Below are 13,906 nucleotides of genomic sequence, written 5' to 3' on the forward strand. Positions count from 1 at the left end.
GGCTAGATTGTCGTGCAAAGGTGCAGGGGTGTAAAGACCGTGTTTGGGCAGTTAGGGGCAGTTTAATGTGATGAGAGTATAGAACGCAGAGGGTGGGAGAGAGAAGGGAGTAATGAAAAATGAAGCAGAAAGAGGAGGTTGAGTCCAGATTCTGAAAGATTGCTGGTAAAGGAGTTGGATGTTGTCCACTAGGGGTATGATAACCCAGGGTAGTGCTGGTAGTAGACGTGGGCAAACAGATAAGTGGGACAGAGAAGAACATTCAAAAACAACCTCCAGGGACGCCTGGGTGGCGCAGCCGTTAAGCGTCTGCCTTCGGCTCAGGGCGTGATCCTGGCGTTAGGGGATCGAGCCCCACATCAGGCTCCTCTGCTATGAGCCTGCTTCTTCCTCTCCCACTCCCCCTGCTTGTGTTCCCTCTCTCACTGGCTGTCTCTATCTCTGTCAAATAAATAAATAAAATCTTAAAAAAAAAAAAAAAACAACCTCCAAACATTATTATGAGTATTATTCAGGGCAGTTCTTCAGATCATTGGGAAAGGCTGGATTAATTCATCAATGGTGCTGGAGCAATTTGTTGACTCTCTGAGAAGGACAATTAAGTTACTAGTTGAGAAAATATTTTATGGGATACATTTATGTTAATGTCAGATTTAGGGGTGTCTGGGTGGCTCAGTTGGTTGAGCATCCTACTCTTGATCTCAGCTCAGGTCTTGATCTCCGGTTGTGAATTCAAGCCCTGTGTTAGGTTCCAAACTGGGTGTGGAGCCTACTTAAAAAAAAAAAAAAGGAGAAGAAGAAAGAATATCAGATTTAGATTTAGGAGCTTTTGTTTGAGACTCTGGCTTTATAGCTAAATAAAATCTGATATTTAAGGCCGTTTTTCTTATGCTGAAAAAAATTTTTTTGTAGCATCTGCGGAAAAAGAGGCAATCAAGGGGACATACTCCAAAGTACTGGATGCATATGGACTCTTAGGTGTTTTACGATTAAATCTTGGTAAGTTCATTGTTCCGTATAATTAGTCTTTTCATTTCGATTTTTTTAATTCTAAGGATTTGAGAGAGAGACTGCGTATCTATCATTTCATACTCCATATTTGAGCTAAAAGCATGGTAACATCTTTTAAACCCTAATTATGCTCATCTTGGGAAAGTGTTGGTTGAAAAGCCAGGCTACATACTCAGGCTCTTGTGATATTAAGTTCCAGAGTCATTGTCCTATTTAAAACATTTTAAGATTGGTATCAGTTGTCAAAAGAGGAAATGAGGGTATTGCCCTGTTTTTTTTTTTTTTTTTTTTTGGTTCCATTTGTTTGTTTGTTTCAGTGCTTTAGGAAAAGAGCCACACTCCTTGCTCTGGTTTATAGTGGAAAGGACATCTGCTTTGTATTTAAAAGGTCTCAGATTCAGTCTGTCTCTGCCACTTAATGTCACTATGGGCTGCAGAGAAACCTTTGTGATTACCAGTTTGTCTGTAACAGCGTGGCCCAAGGCCTGGTACCAGTCCGTGATTCATTTTGTTACTGGTCAGTAATGAGATGATGAGCTCGCACCATCATGCAGACCAACACATGGCTGCCATCGTTGATAAAGTCTTACTATGAAAAAAAAAGGCAGCTAAACTAAACAGTGAATTTAGTGAGGTAATTGATTTCCATTCTGGAACAAGCACCTTTCTCACTGTGACAGTTCACGGGCCATACTTTGAGGAGGACTGGTGTGTAAAGTGGAGATTTGTCATTTGTTATGAATCTATCACATGTAAAGCACTGCGCCTAGGTGCTTAACCAGGACTGTCTCAGGGAACCCTCACAGGCCAGTGAGGTTTATTTTCATCCTGGTTTATGAAGGAGCATATCTGAGGTTGGTTATGTTAACACACTGAAGTTGGTCTACATAATGAGTGGTGGAGCCAAGATTCAGGGCCGTGTCTGCCTGTTCGGAGCCCATTGTCAAAGTACACCACCGCTGAATTTGGCCTTCATGCTAATTTCATAGGATTTTTGTCAAAGTTAGTGAAAAATCTCTATGAAAGTTTTTGTAAACCAAATTGCTTTGTAAATTGTTAGCAGGGGCTTTCTGTTCATGTGTCAGCAGCGGCAGCTCACGTTTATATTTTTCCTTTTTTTTTCAACTGTGCTATTTACAAAGAACTCCCACATTTATTGTCTTATCTGAATTTCCTGACAATCATAAAAGAAAGCTGGGGAAGATAACACACATATTTTTTTTTACTTGATATCCTCAGATTGAGTAGAGGAATGATTTCATCAATATGAGATATTCTGGTAATGCTTAAATGCTTCATTATACTAAATGTGCTTAAGCAAGGATTTTTTTTTCAACTTTTGCCAAAAATCCAATTGTAAATATAAACATGTCCATGTCAGTTTAAAATAACCATGCTGTCAGATTTAAAAAGTTGGAGACATGACAAGAAAGTTGGAAGAAACTTTGAATAATTTGAAAAATATTGGGACTTTTCATCCAATTAATTCTTTGGTTTTTGCAGGTGATACCATGTTACATTATCTGGTCCTGGTCACCGGATGTATGTCTGTTGGAAAAATTCAAGAATCTGAAGTTTTCCGAGTTACTTCTACTGAATTTATATCACTACGAATTGATTCTTCAGATGAGGATCGCATTTCAGAAGTGCGAAAAGTTTTGAATTCAGGGAACTTTTATTTTGCATGGTCTGCATCTGGAATCAGTTTAGATCTGAGTCTTAATGCACATCGTAGCATGCAAGAACACACAACTGATAATAGATTTTTCTGGTGAGTTTGTGTACGTTTTTTTCCTTTTGTAATCATGTGCTTGCCGTGCAATAGTTTGATATGGGGCATAGCATGTTCATCGGTTATTTGCAGAGAGAACAGGGATGGGCATTGCTGATAGAGCACACCACTGTCCTGCTCCAGAATCCTCAGCAGAGCATAGTAGGCATCCAGGGTCAGCTTATTGAAGTGCTCATGTGACACGAAACCCATTTGCTCTCCTTGATCTAGACTGACCTTTCATTTCTGAAATATAAGATACTTATTTTAAAATTAAGAATTAATATATAAAGGATTTGACTATTCATAAATTACATGTAATAGTTGTTGTTAGATTCCCAAAGTCCAAAAAAAAAAAAAAAGTAAAATAAAATTAAGAATGAATTAGTTGTAATCAAATTGCGTTACTCGTATTTACTGTTCTTAGTTTTGAGATCTTGTCTCTGGCAGCACTGCTTTTCTAAGACCACATTGCCTTATTATTTTTAATTTAAAGGTTATAGGTGGATAATCCTGATTCAAGAGCAATAGACTATGAAGAAGTGTCATACTAGGGTAAAGTTTAGTACTATAATAAAGTAAGACTTAAGTAGGTAACTAATATATTTCATGATCATGCATAAATGTGCTATACTGTAAGTATGCACGAAGGGTAAGTGTATGTGACTATAAATAGTACTGCTTTATTGGAGCTGACCAGATTTCTAGTATAGTGCTTCTCTTGTCCACAGCCGGCATTGCTGTTGACTTTTTTCCTTCACGTCATGTAGCAATTATATTTCTTTATGTTTCCATGTTATAAGGCCAAAGTTCAGGACTCCCTGCTCTTGGGTATCCCTTAGTAGGTCAGATTCAAGGTGTTCCTCCTGTATATATTTTTCCCTCCCCCTTGCACCATCTACCTATGGTCCTTGAGTAGCACATTCGGTCCGACCCATCTGCCCTGGGTGTCAGAGGGCTCAAAATCAACAACAGTTAGGATAAGAAACTAATTTTAGAGGAAACTTTGTAGCTAACACAGAAGTTTTTTGGCCCAGCAGAGTAGCATGGAGGAGAAACAAGGGCAGAATGAAAAAAGACTCCAGTGCACTGTAGTCAGAGACTTGGAGCCTCACAAAGCAGGAGACGATGGAGGGGTGGGGAAGGAAGGGTTAACAGGGCAGATGAGTGGGCATAGAGTCCCGGCTGCTCATGTCAGCCCCACACTTTTTCTGATGGAAGAGACATCGAAATCCCTGAAAATTTGAGGTGGTACAGCTGGACCAGGCAGCTGACCTTACTTTCTTTTCTCCCCCATCCTGGTCATTCTTAGCCCAAATTCCTTAGATTAAGGGATAAACGTTTTCCTGCCATAATTAGAAGTTTAAGCAGGTGCAGATGCATTGGCTCAATGATCAGCAAGTAAACACATTTGCTACGTTTATCCAGTAGGATTTATTTATTTATTTATTTCAACTAAGGGTGGAGGTGGCAACAAGTTTAGGTATCATTGAGGGAGTTTATCTAATAGGAGACAGGTTGAACAAAAGGAGACTAAAACACCAAAAATGAGTTTCGGTATTTTTATACTTTGTACAATTTTGCTAGGGATTGGCCTTCTTGAGCTTCACTTTTGCATAGAAAAATGAAAGCTTTATGAATTTACTATGCATACTCTTGTAGCTTAGTAGAAATATTTTCCAGGATACAGCCAAGTAAGTTTTGTTGCCAGTCACAAACACCTATCACAAAAACCCAAGTCATTTTATTCCATTGGGGATTTGAAGCTGCTGCCAGTTGAGAGTTGTTTATAAATTTAAATAGAATTAAAACAGCAACACATTGACAGCACAGAAAAATGAAAACTGATGGCAGAGGGAGAAACTCTATCTGAACAAATGCATAGGATCCCACTTGTATCTAAATGGGGACAAGTAGGTTGCTTATACCTCTGCCATGACATGGGACTCACTGTGGTGTCTGGACATACAGGGTCACAGCCAGTTTGAATTTTGCCGCTGATCAACGTAGGTAATAGTAGAGTATGGAAGCTCAAGTCGTATTTTGAAAATACATAATGGCCATAGGATTCAGTGGTAGTCCAGTAGTAATCTCACCATTCATTTGCATTACGCTTTCTTGCTGGATGATTTATCAGAACTGCTCGCCACCACCATCTGTTTTATCTCTACTGCAGCCTATACCCTGTGGAGAAGGGCTGGGCAGCTGCTGGTCTAGCAGTAGTGCTGTGTATTAATGACTAAGACAGCAAGATAGTGCAGAGTACTTAAGAAAAAATTTCTGCCTAAAACAGAAGAGTTTGAAACCTCAAAGAACCAAGCTTCAGTATTATAGAAAATTCACTTTTATAACACTTTGTTATCTGAAAAGACCAGCCAGAAAGTTTTTCTGCACAGTGTATTTTCCTTGGTGATCAGTTGGTTGGGAGATCCCACATGCTTTCTTTGGAGTACTAAGGTTCCAGTCAAGAGCCCAGAAGAGGCAGTCAGCGGGATGAGAAGGTGGCCAACCCAGCAGGACTCCAGCCCCTATCCTTGCTTTAGCCATAGTGACTCTGCTGTGATGTGTTTCCTAATCATTGGGCTTCTGTGTGTTTATTTGAGTAAAACTTTTTGCTCCAGAAAAGTTTGGAAACCAGGTCCCCTCTGTTACCTAGAATGCTAAACTATTTGGAATAATGGAAAACTCTAGACATGTATTAATATGGTAGCTACTAGTTCAATTGGCTTTTTAAGTTAAAATCAATTAAAATAGAGCCTTATTAAAGTGGAGCGTTAAGAGTAGAGCTTTATAAAGTGGGGTGGGGATATGTGTATGAAATCCTTTTTTTGGGGATAAGGTTATGTATATACATTATATAAAAAGATGGCAGAATGGGGCACAGATACTAAAAACATAAAAGATATGCTTCTTTTCTATAGACCATAGGTCATATGCCAAAGGATTGAATTTAATAGCCTTCTCTTCTGATTCCTAGCATAGTAAATGTAAATGAATTGACTTATTTGTAGGGCCTTTTAATTGAATAGCGTTAAATAAATGTTTCAGGAACACTGTTTTAAAACTTATGCTATGTTATCTGGTACTCAGTAAGCTAATGAGTTATTTTTTTTCTGTTAGGAATCAGTCTTTGCACTTGCATCTCAAGCACTATGGTGTGAATTGTGATGACTGGTTATTACGCCTCATGTGTGGGGGAGTAGAAATCAGAACAATTTATGCTGCTCATAAGCAGGCAAAGGCTTGCCTCATTTCCAGACTCAGCTGTGAACGAGCTGGGACAAGGTTTAATGTCCGGGGAACAAATGATGACGGTCACGTCGCTAATTTTGTAGAAACAGAACAGGTATATAGTGTTTTATATTGCTTAATTCATGTATTAGATGAGAGACCCAGAAAATAATAGAGCCACAGATTTCAATTTGATTCAGAGCTCCTTTTCACATCTGTAATGTCATTTTGTGGTTGTTCTTGGCTACTTACTGGCCTTAAGGAAGGCTTTCCTGAAACAAACTTATTTATAAACAAACTTAGGTATGGCTCTTCAAATGAATAACAAGATTTTTACTAATTAGCATGATGTTGTCAATGCTATACATTTTGGTATTGAATTTAAAAATTTTCAATTGTAGAGCTAGACAACTTAATAAAAGTGTTTTTGTTTTCTGAAATTAAATCAAACCCAGCTCTTAAAGGTAGATATATATGCCATCTAAAATTAACTTATGGCATTTGCAGTCAGAGAAAGACAAATACCATATGATTTCATGCATATGCGGAATTTAAGAAACAAAATGAACAAAGAAAAAGGCGAGACAAAGAAGAGACTTTTAAATGCAGAGAACAAACAGATGGTTACCAGAGGGGAGGTGGATGGGGGAAATAGATAAAGGGGATGAAATAGATAAAGGGAATTAAGAGTACACTTATCTTGATGAGCACTGAGAAATGTATAGAATTGTTGAATCATTATATTGTACAACTGGAACTAATTACCACTGTATGTTAATTATACTTGAATTAAAAAAAATTTATGACATTTTGGCTCTGATGCTATAGAATTGAAATTCAGGCTATATTCCCAGCTCAGTTCAGTTCTTCAAATTAGTTTTTGAAAAGCATTTTAAAAACTAGAGAAAATATTAAATATAAGGTATGTGTGTAAAATATTGAGATTCAGAAGGCATTCCTTTTTAAAAGTTGTGATTCGTATGCTTATGTTTTTACTATTTTTTTGATTAATATACAGAAAAACTGTTACTAATTAAAAGAAAGTCAAACTTATTTAGTCGCCTCTTCTGGATATTTTGTTAAGACAATTATATGTGAGAGACTGGTTCATAAGATAAAACTAGCAGGCAACAGATGCTAGCAAATTTGTCTTTGTCATGTAGAGGTAATAACTTTGCGGAAATATTTTATATGTGATTTTTCTCTGTAGGTTGTGTACTTAGATGACTCTGTTTCTTCTTTCATACAAATCCGGGGATCTGTTCCATTGTTCTGGGAGCAACCAGGGTTGCAGGTATCTGTGTAACATTGTTTTGTCTTGTGTTTTCTCTTGAATATTTTCCACATTTTCTAAACTTTGAGGATAGTTCATTAGTTCATTGGATAGTGCTGTTACTCAGTTTAGTAATATTAGCTAGATTCACAAATGATGGTCTAAATACAAGAGTTCGTGGAATTGTCTTAGATATTTTTCATTTAATGTTCTTTCAAATGTCCATAGAAATTCAACTACCGTATTTAATATTAAAATTTTGATATTTCCATAGCACTTGATATTCATTGTTTCATATTTACTATCTCAGTATCTTAATATATAACAGTATCTTAATATATGACTTCTACGTAAGTCTTTAGGTGGAAGAATGTAGTAGTTAAAAAAAAAAAAGGCAGGGGATGGCTCCTGAAACCAGACTTTTCAGTTTGGATCCTTACTCTGCCACTACTGGCTATGTGACCTTGGGCAATTGCTTATCTGTAAAAGGAGAATAATAATATTAGTAGTTCCTGTTCATAGGGTTGTAAAGATAAAATAAAAAGTACTAAGACCAATGCCTGGTACCCACGGGCAGCTCTGTGTAAAGGCTAGCTTTTGTTGTTATCAATAATACATCTGCTGCTAGAATTTTACTTTATAATTTGTAGTGATTTTACTATGTTTATCTTTAATATGTTCTCTGGCTTGCTTTCTGATTTTTTTTAACTTTGTTGATATAAACATCTAATCTTTAAAATAATAGATTTTTTTCATGTAAGTTCATAATATTAGATTGCCTGTAATAGCGTGATTTTGCATTTTATTTTTATTCAAAAATCTTTAGTCCCTAAAGTATACGTTACTTTCATTTTAGACTTCTTGTATGTATTGTCTAGTAAGTTTCATGCCTTAACCTATAATACTGAGAATATGGACAGAATAAAATCTTGCCTCCTTTTAGTTCCCAGCTGCATCTCTTAGTTTAGGACGCCTGTTGTGAGGAAAGATTGCAGACCACTTGAACCTTTGCAATTCTGCAATTTATGTAAGACAGGCCAAGAATTAACAAGGATTAAAAGCAGTTACAATTCCTGAGTTCTTATCAAGAATTTTGACTTATGCAAGTTTTCTCTTTAGCACGCAGGGGTAACAAGTAGATATATCTCTCCCCAAGTCTCTTTTGGAAGAGAATCCCAACCCTAGTCCACTTCTTTGTGATCCAGAGAAGGGTGTTTGGAATGTTTGCTAAGAACATTCCTAAAGCCTTGTTTTGATGCAAGGTGAATGCTTTTGCTTTAGAAACAGGGGAGTGTAAGAAATGGTAATAACCTATTTATGGGCCCTCTGTTAGCTGCTCTCTATGATATTTTATTAGAAGTTCAGAATTACAGTGTTTGATTATTCAATATAGTTAGATCGTAAGTATTAACCTTGAGGGATCCTCCTTGGGTGAGGCCACCCTCCTCCCTCCTGCTGTGTTCTGTGGCTGGCCCACGTAGTCTGTCTCGCCAATGTCATATTGTTTAAGGGCTGAAAACTATGGATTTTAAAATCATGCATTTCTTAATAAAGACATTGAGACAGTCCAATAATTCTGCTAAATTTTCATGGAGCTGGCCTATTGTTGTCATTGGTTAAGGATTGACTAAGTGGTTCTCAATTATTTAGCTTAGTAGTTTTTAAAGTCCGCTTTTCTTTGAACAGGAATGGATTAGTTTCATAAGGATCTTTTACAGGAAAACATTTTCCCCATCATTCTTAGAATAGGTAATAGAGGAATGAAAATATTTCATCAATTTTTAAAAACTGAAAAATATTCATTTTTAAAAATACAAAATACCAAGTCCGTAAATTAATTTCCCCTTAGAAGACAAAGAAGGGCTTTTGACAGGGGGTGGTTGAAATTGATTGTTAGGTATCCTATGTATTCTCAGGACTGGAATTGATTTTAGAGTTCCTTGACGCTAGTGTTACATAGCGAGATGTCCCACTTCAGAAGGCACAGACAGAGAATCCTTAGTTGTCCCTTCACTTGCCTCTTATCCTCCACAGTTAATTTCTCTGAGGTTTTTTTAATTGTAAGATTTTGAAGGAATCCTCTGAGGGGATTTTAAAAGACAGATTCATGGCCTCAACTTCACATCAGCTGAAATAGAATCTCTTGGAATGGGACCAGAAATCTGTATTTTTAACCAAGTCCCCTACCATTCACATTTGAGAACTTCTGTGTACCTGATGCTATTCTATTGACCTCGAAGCATCTCCAACCCCATCTGCTCCTACAGCCAGTCCTGAGCCAGCAAAGGTAGCTCTGTGACACTTAGCCCAGTGTTCTCCTAGGCGCTGGGACTCTGCCTTGCTTTCACTTCCCACTCCTGTTATCCCAGTTAGGGTCTTCCTCATTTCTTCTTGCCTGGAAGACTCACAGTTTTCTAACCAGTCGCCTCCCAGCTCTCTGGCAGTTCTTCCCGCTTTTGAAATACTATGCTCATCAGATCTATGAGGCGCCCTTTTCTTCACGATCTGCTTTCTTCTGCCTATCCAACTTCATGCCTTGCTGTCTTCTAACAAGTATCCTCTGCTCCCCAAATTAATGTTTGCCCTCCTTCAGTATAGCCCACTCAGATCTCCTTGAATGGATTCAGTCCCTCCTCCACACTGATCTCTTCATTAAATACTGAAGTTCCTCCAATGTGTATTACTCTATACTGGGTGTATAGCGTTGTATACTATGCGAGATTCAGACTATAGTGATGCTTCAGAGAACGCTTACCATCTGTTTGGGGAGTCAGGCCTTTTACAGAAAAGGTAAATGTCAATATGAATTAATTTAAGGACTTACTAGGAGTTGTCATAAGGTGCTACACAGGTAAGGATGATACTTTAAGTGGTGGCAACTCATTCATTTTACTTATGACTTCCTTTCTCAGAAATTATTTTTTTAACATTTACAATTTATACTATTACTCTGACATTATGTTACAGCTTATATTAACCTTAAAAGATGGTAAGCATCATCAGATCTATGACTAGTATAATGCTGCACACTCAATTTTTGGTCGCATTAAAGTTTTAGAAATATGTAAACATGAAGCAATTGTATTGATGGAAAATGATGTTCCATACCACCCTATTAAATTATTGTTAAAAGATATCTTTGGTACAACTTTTTAAAAAATTGGATAAATTTATGGTTATTTAAAGCCTTAAAACTTTCTAGAGTACTACATTGATTGAATTTAATATAAGAGCTCTTTTATTATAGAATTCTGTTTTAGGCAGTTGTCCTAAAACCTCATTGAGTAAAAAAAACAGTGTAGTTTAACCAATATGTTAACTATAAGAGTTATGCTGTATAGCTAGTTGTGTGTCGAAGACCAAGGTGATGGGGAACAACCACAGCCATTGCTTGAAAAACAGAACTTGTATTTTTTTACCTTCTTGACAGTTGGCAGTACTACTTAAAATAAATATTAATCGGTAGAAAAATGCTAAGTCTTGGACTTTTATAGAGTTATAGGCAATTACCTGAGAGTACTCCAAAGAAAAAGTATCAACTTCTGGTGAGTTTTCTTCAGTCTAAAATGCTTAATGTCCTGGGGTACACCTCTTTCAAATTTTAAAATTTTATAAAGACTATTAAGCACCATAAAATAAAATTGAATATAGGTGTGACATTAGGCAAATCAATTTCTTATTGAAAAGAAAAAACATTAAAGAGAAAATAACTGATTATCAGGAGAGTTACTAGATTGTCTCGCTTATCAGGAGAGAAGGATGTTTGATGAATGGATAATACCGTTAATTCAATTTTTGAATTGGATGAGCATGTTAGAGCTTTGCTTTTTTTTTTTTTTTAATTCATCAAACTGCATGATTGATTTGGTAGCCGTCTTCCCATGCCTCTTTAAAGTCACTTTGTTCAAATTGGGGAGAATGAATTCTGGGGAACTTTGATCCCAGAGCCTTAGAGGGAAATGTTTAAAAGTGAAGTTCAGGGAGATAATCTGGTGTCACTTTTATATTTCTTCTTGGCATCTCTTATAGCTTTCTTAATTTTGTGTCATCTTTCTGCTCCTCTCCTATGTGAGAAAAGAAAACAGAAAGGCAGATATTTTCCATCTTGTTTAATTCTCTTAACCCATATTGTCTGATTCTGTGTGTGTGACTATGAGACTGACTTGGAAAAGCCTGTTTTTCCAGGAAGGGTGTTTTTAATTTGTTGGATCTTTGGATGAAGAAGTGGATAGGGCATTTAGCATAACAAAGAAAAATATGTAGACATTGCCCTTGTAGGCAGCTTGGAAGAGTAGGAATTTAGTTCAGGAGACCTAAATTCTCATGTGAATCGTTTTTTTGGAATTAGTTCTGTTGACCTAAGAGGACAAGTTATTTCACTTGTCTGCATTTCAGTTTTTTTATTACCAGATGGTAGCAATATGTTAACTTACATAGGGCATGTAGTTTGAGCTAAAACAAGGTAATGTTTGAAGGAAATTTAAAATTATCTTAAAAATATCTTTCATAAGTAAAAATTCTTGTTAGTTTACTAATGTTTCATAACGTCTAGTTTTTTTTATGAGGTCATGTTTTTAAAAATAAAGGGAAAGGAAACCCCTTGAACTTGTTTTTTTTTAAACAATAATATGAATGAAAATCAATTATTCGATGTACTATTGTGTGTTCAACAAATGAATTACTACATATTGTAAACAATGATATTTCTTTTGTCTACATGTTGGCTTTTGGTATGATTAAATGTGTTTCTCTTGTTATAGGTGGGATCTCATCGTGTTCGGATGTCAAGGGGATTTGAAGCCAATGCCCCTGCTTTTGACAGGTGAGACTGATTATTTTTATATAATGCTATAAATTTTGATATTGTTAAGCAACAAAACTAGTTATTATATTTTACTGATTCATTTCAGCTTGTTTTGGCTCTAAGTAAGATTTCTGCTAACTCCTAATTTAACCAGAAGAAAGTGATACCCAGTATTATGACTTCTGGGGGTAGTAGCACTAGGTTGTGGGTCTTGATCTCTTGGCCTCAAAACCACATCTTTGAATTTGCCGTCTAATAGGGTAGCCACTAGCCACATGTAGCTACTGAGTACTTGAAATATGACTAGTCCAAATTGAAATGTACCGTAAGTGTAAAATACACACTGGATTTCAAAGACTTAGTGCACAGCAACCTTGACTTGGTCACAGCAGCTTCTTGCTAGACATGTCTCCAAAAGCAAGGGAAGCAAAAGCAAAATGAACTCTATTGGCACTTCATCAGAATAAAAAGCTTTTGCACAGCAAAGGAAACAGTCAACAAAACTAAAAGGCAACCTATGGAATGGGAGAAGATATTTGTAAATGATATATCAGATAAAGATCTAGTATCCAAAATCTGTAAAGAACTTATCAAACTCAACACCTGAAAAACAAAAAATCCAGTTAAGAAATGGGCAGAAGACACGAACAGACATTTCTCCAAAAAAGACATATAAATGGCTAACAGACACATGAAAAAATGCTCAACATCACTCATTATCAGGGACATACGAATCAAAACCACAGTGAGGGGCGCCTGGGTGGCTCAGTCGTTAAGCATCTGCCTTCGGCTCAGGGCGTGATCCCGGAGTTCTGGGATCGAGCCCCACGTCAGGCTCTTCCGCTGGGAGCCTGCTTCTTCCTCTCCCACTCTGCCTGCTTGTGTTCCCTCTCTCGGTGGCTGTCTCTCTCTCTCAAATAAATAAATAAAATCTTAAAAAAAAAAAAGGAAACTTAAAAAAAAAAACAAAAACAAAACCACAATGAGATACCACGTCCCACCAGTCAGAATGGCTAAAATGAACAACTCAGGAAACAGCAGGTGTTGGTGAGGATGCAGAGAAAGGGGAACCCTCTTACATTGTTGGTGGGAATGCAAACTGGTGCAGCCACTCTGGAAAACAGTATGGAAGTTTCTCAAAAAGTTAAAAATAGAACTACCCTATGACCAGCAATTGACTACTAGGTATTTATCCAAAGGATGCAAACATAGTGATTCGAAGGGGGCACATGCACCCCAATGTTTATAGCAGCATTGTCCACAATAGCCAAACTATGGAAAGAGCCCAGAAGTCCATCGAAAGATGAATGGATAAAGAGGTGGTATATATACAGTGGGATATTAACCATCAGAAAGAATGAAACCTCGCCATTTGCAATGACGTGGGTAGAACTAAAGTGTAGGGGCGCCTGGGTGGCTCAGTTGTTAAGCGTCTGCCTTTGGCTCAGGGCATGATCCCAGCATTCTGGGATCGAGCCCCACATCAGACTCCTCTGCTGGGAGCCTGCTTCTTCCTCTCCCACTCCCCCTGCTTGTGTTCCCTCTCTCGCTGGCTGTCTCTCGCTGTCAAATAAATAAATAAAATCTTAAAAAAAAAAAAAAAAGAACTGAAGTGTATTATGCTAAGCAAAATAAGTCAGTCAGAGAAAGACAAATACCATATGATTTCAGTCATATGTGGAATTTAAGGAATAAAACTGATAAACATAGGGGAAGGGAAGAAAAAATAAGATGAAAACAGAGAGGGAGGCAAACCATAAGAGATTCTTAACTCTAGGAAATAAACTGAGGGTTCCTGGAGGGGAGGTGAGTGGGG

The 13,906-nt window shown here is 37.2% G+C and overlaps 1 protein-coding gene across 4 annotated transcripts in view; it reads left to right on the forward strand.

Annotated features, from left to right (window-relative positions):
* SYNJ1 (synaptojanin 1) overlaps window positions 1-13,906 on the forward strand; it is a 94,525-nt gene that overhangs the window by 19,782 nt on the left and 60,837 nt on the right. For 3 of the 4 annotated variants that reach the window (XM_040621025.1, XM_040621021.1, XM_040621023.1), the window contains exons 3-7: window positions 913-999; window positions 2,515-2,782; window positions 5,903-6,128; window positions 7,224-7,307; window positions 12,047-12,108. In XM_040621025.1, coding sequence (XP_040476959.1) covers window positions 913-999; window positions 2,515-2,782; window positions 5,903-6,128; window positions 7,224-7,307; window positions 12,047-12,108 — 727 coding nt within the window. Of the gene's footprint in view, window positions 1-912; window positions 1,000-2,514; window positions 2,783-5,902; window positions 6,129-7,223; window positions 7,308-12,046; window positions 12,109-13,906 lie in introns of those variants that run through there. The other variant, XM_040621024.1, reaches the window with a different exon arrangement.

Source organism: Ursus maritimus, unplaced genomic scaffold, assembly GCF_017311325.1.
Source record: "Ursus maritimus isolate PB19 unplaced genomic scaffold, ASM1731132v1 scaffold_4, whole genome shotgun sequence".
NCBI lineage: Eukaryota > Metazoa > Chordata > Mammalia > Carnivora > Ursidae > Ursus > Ursus maritimus.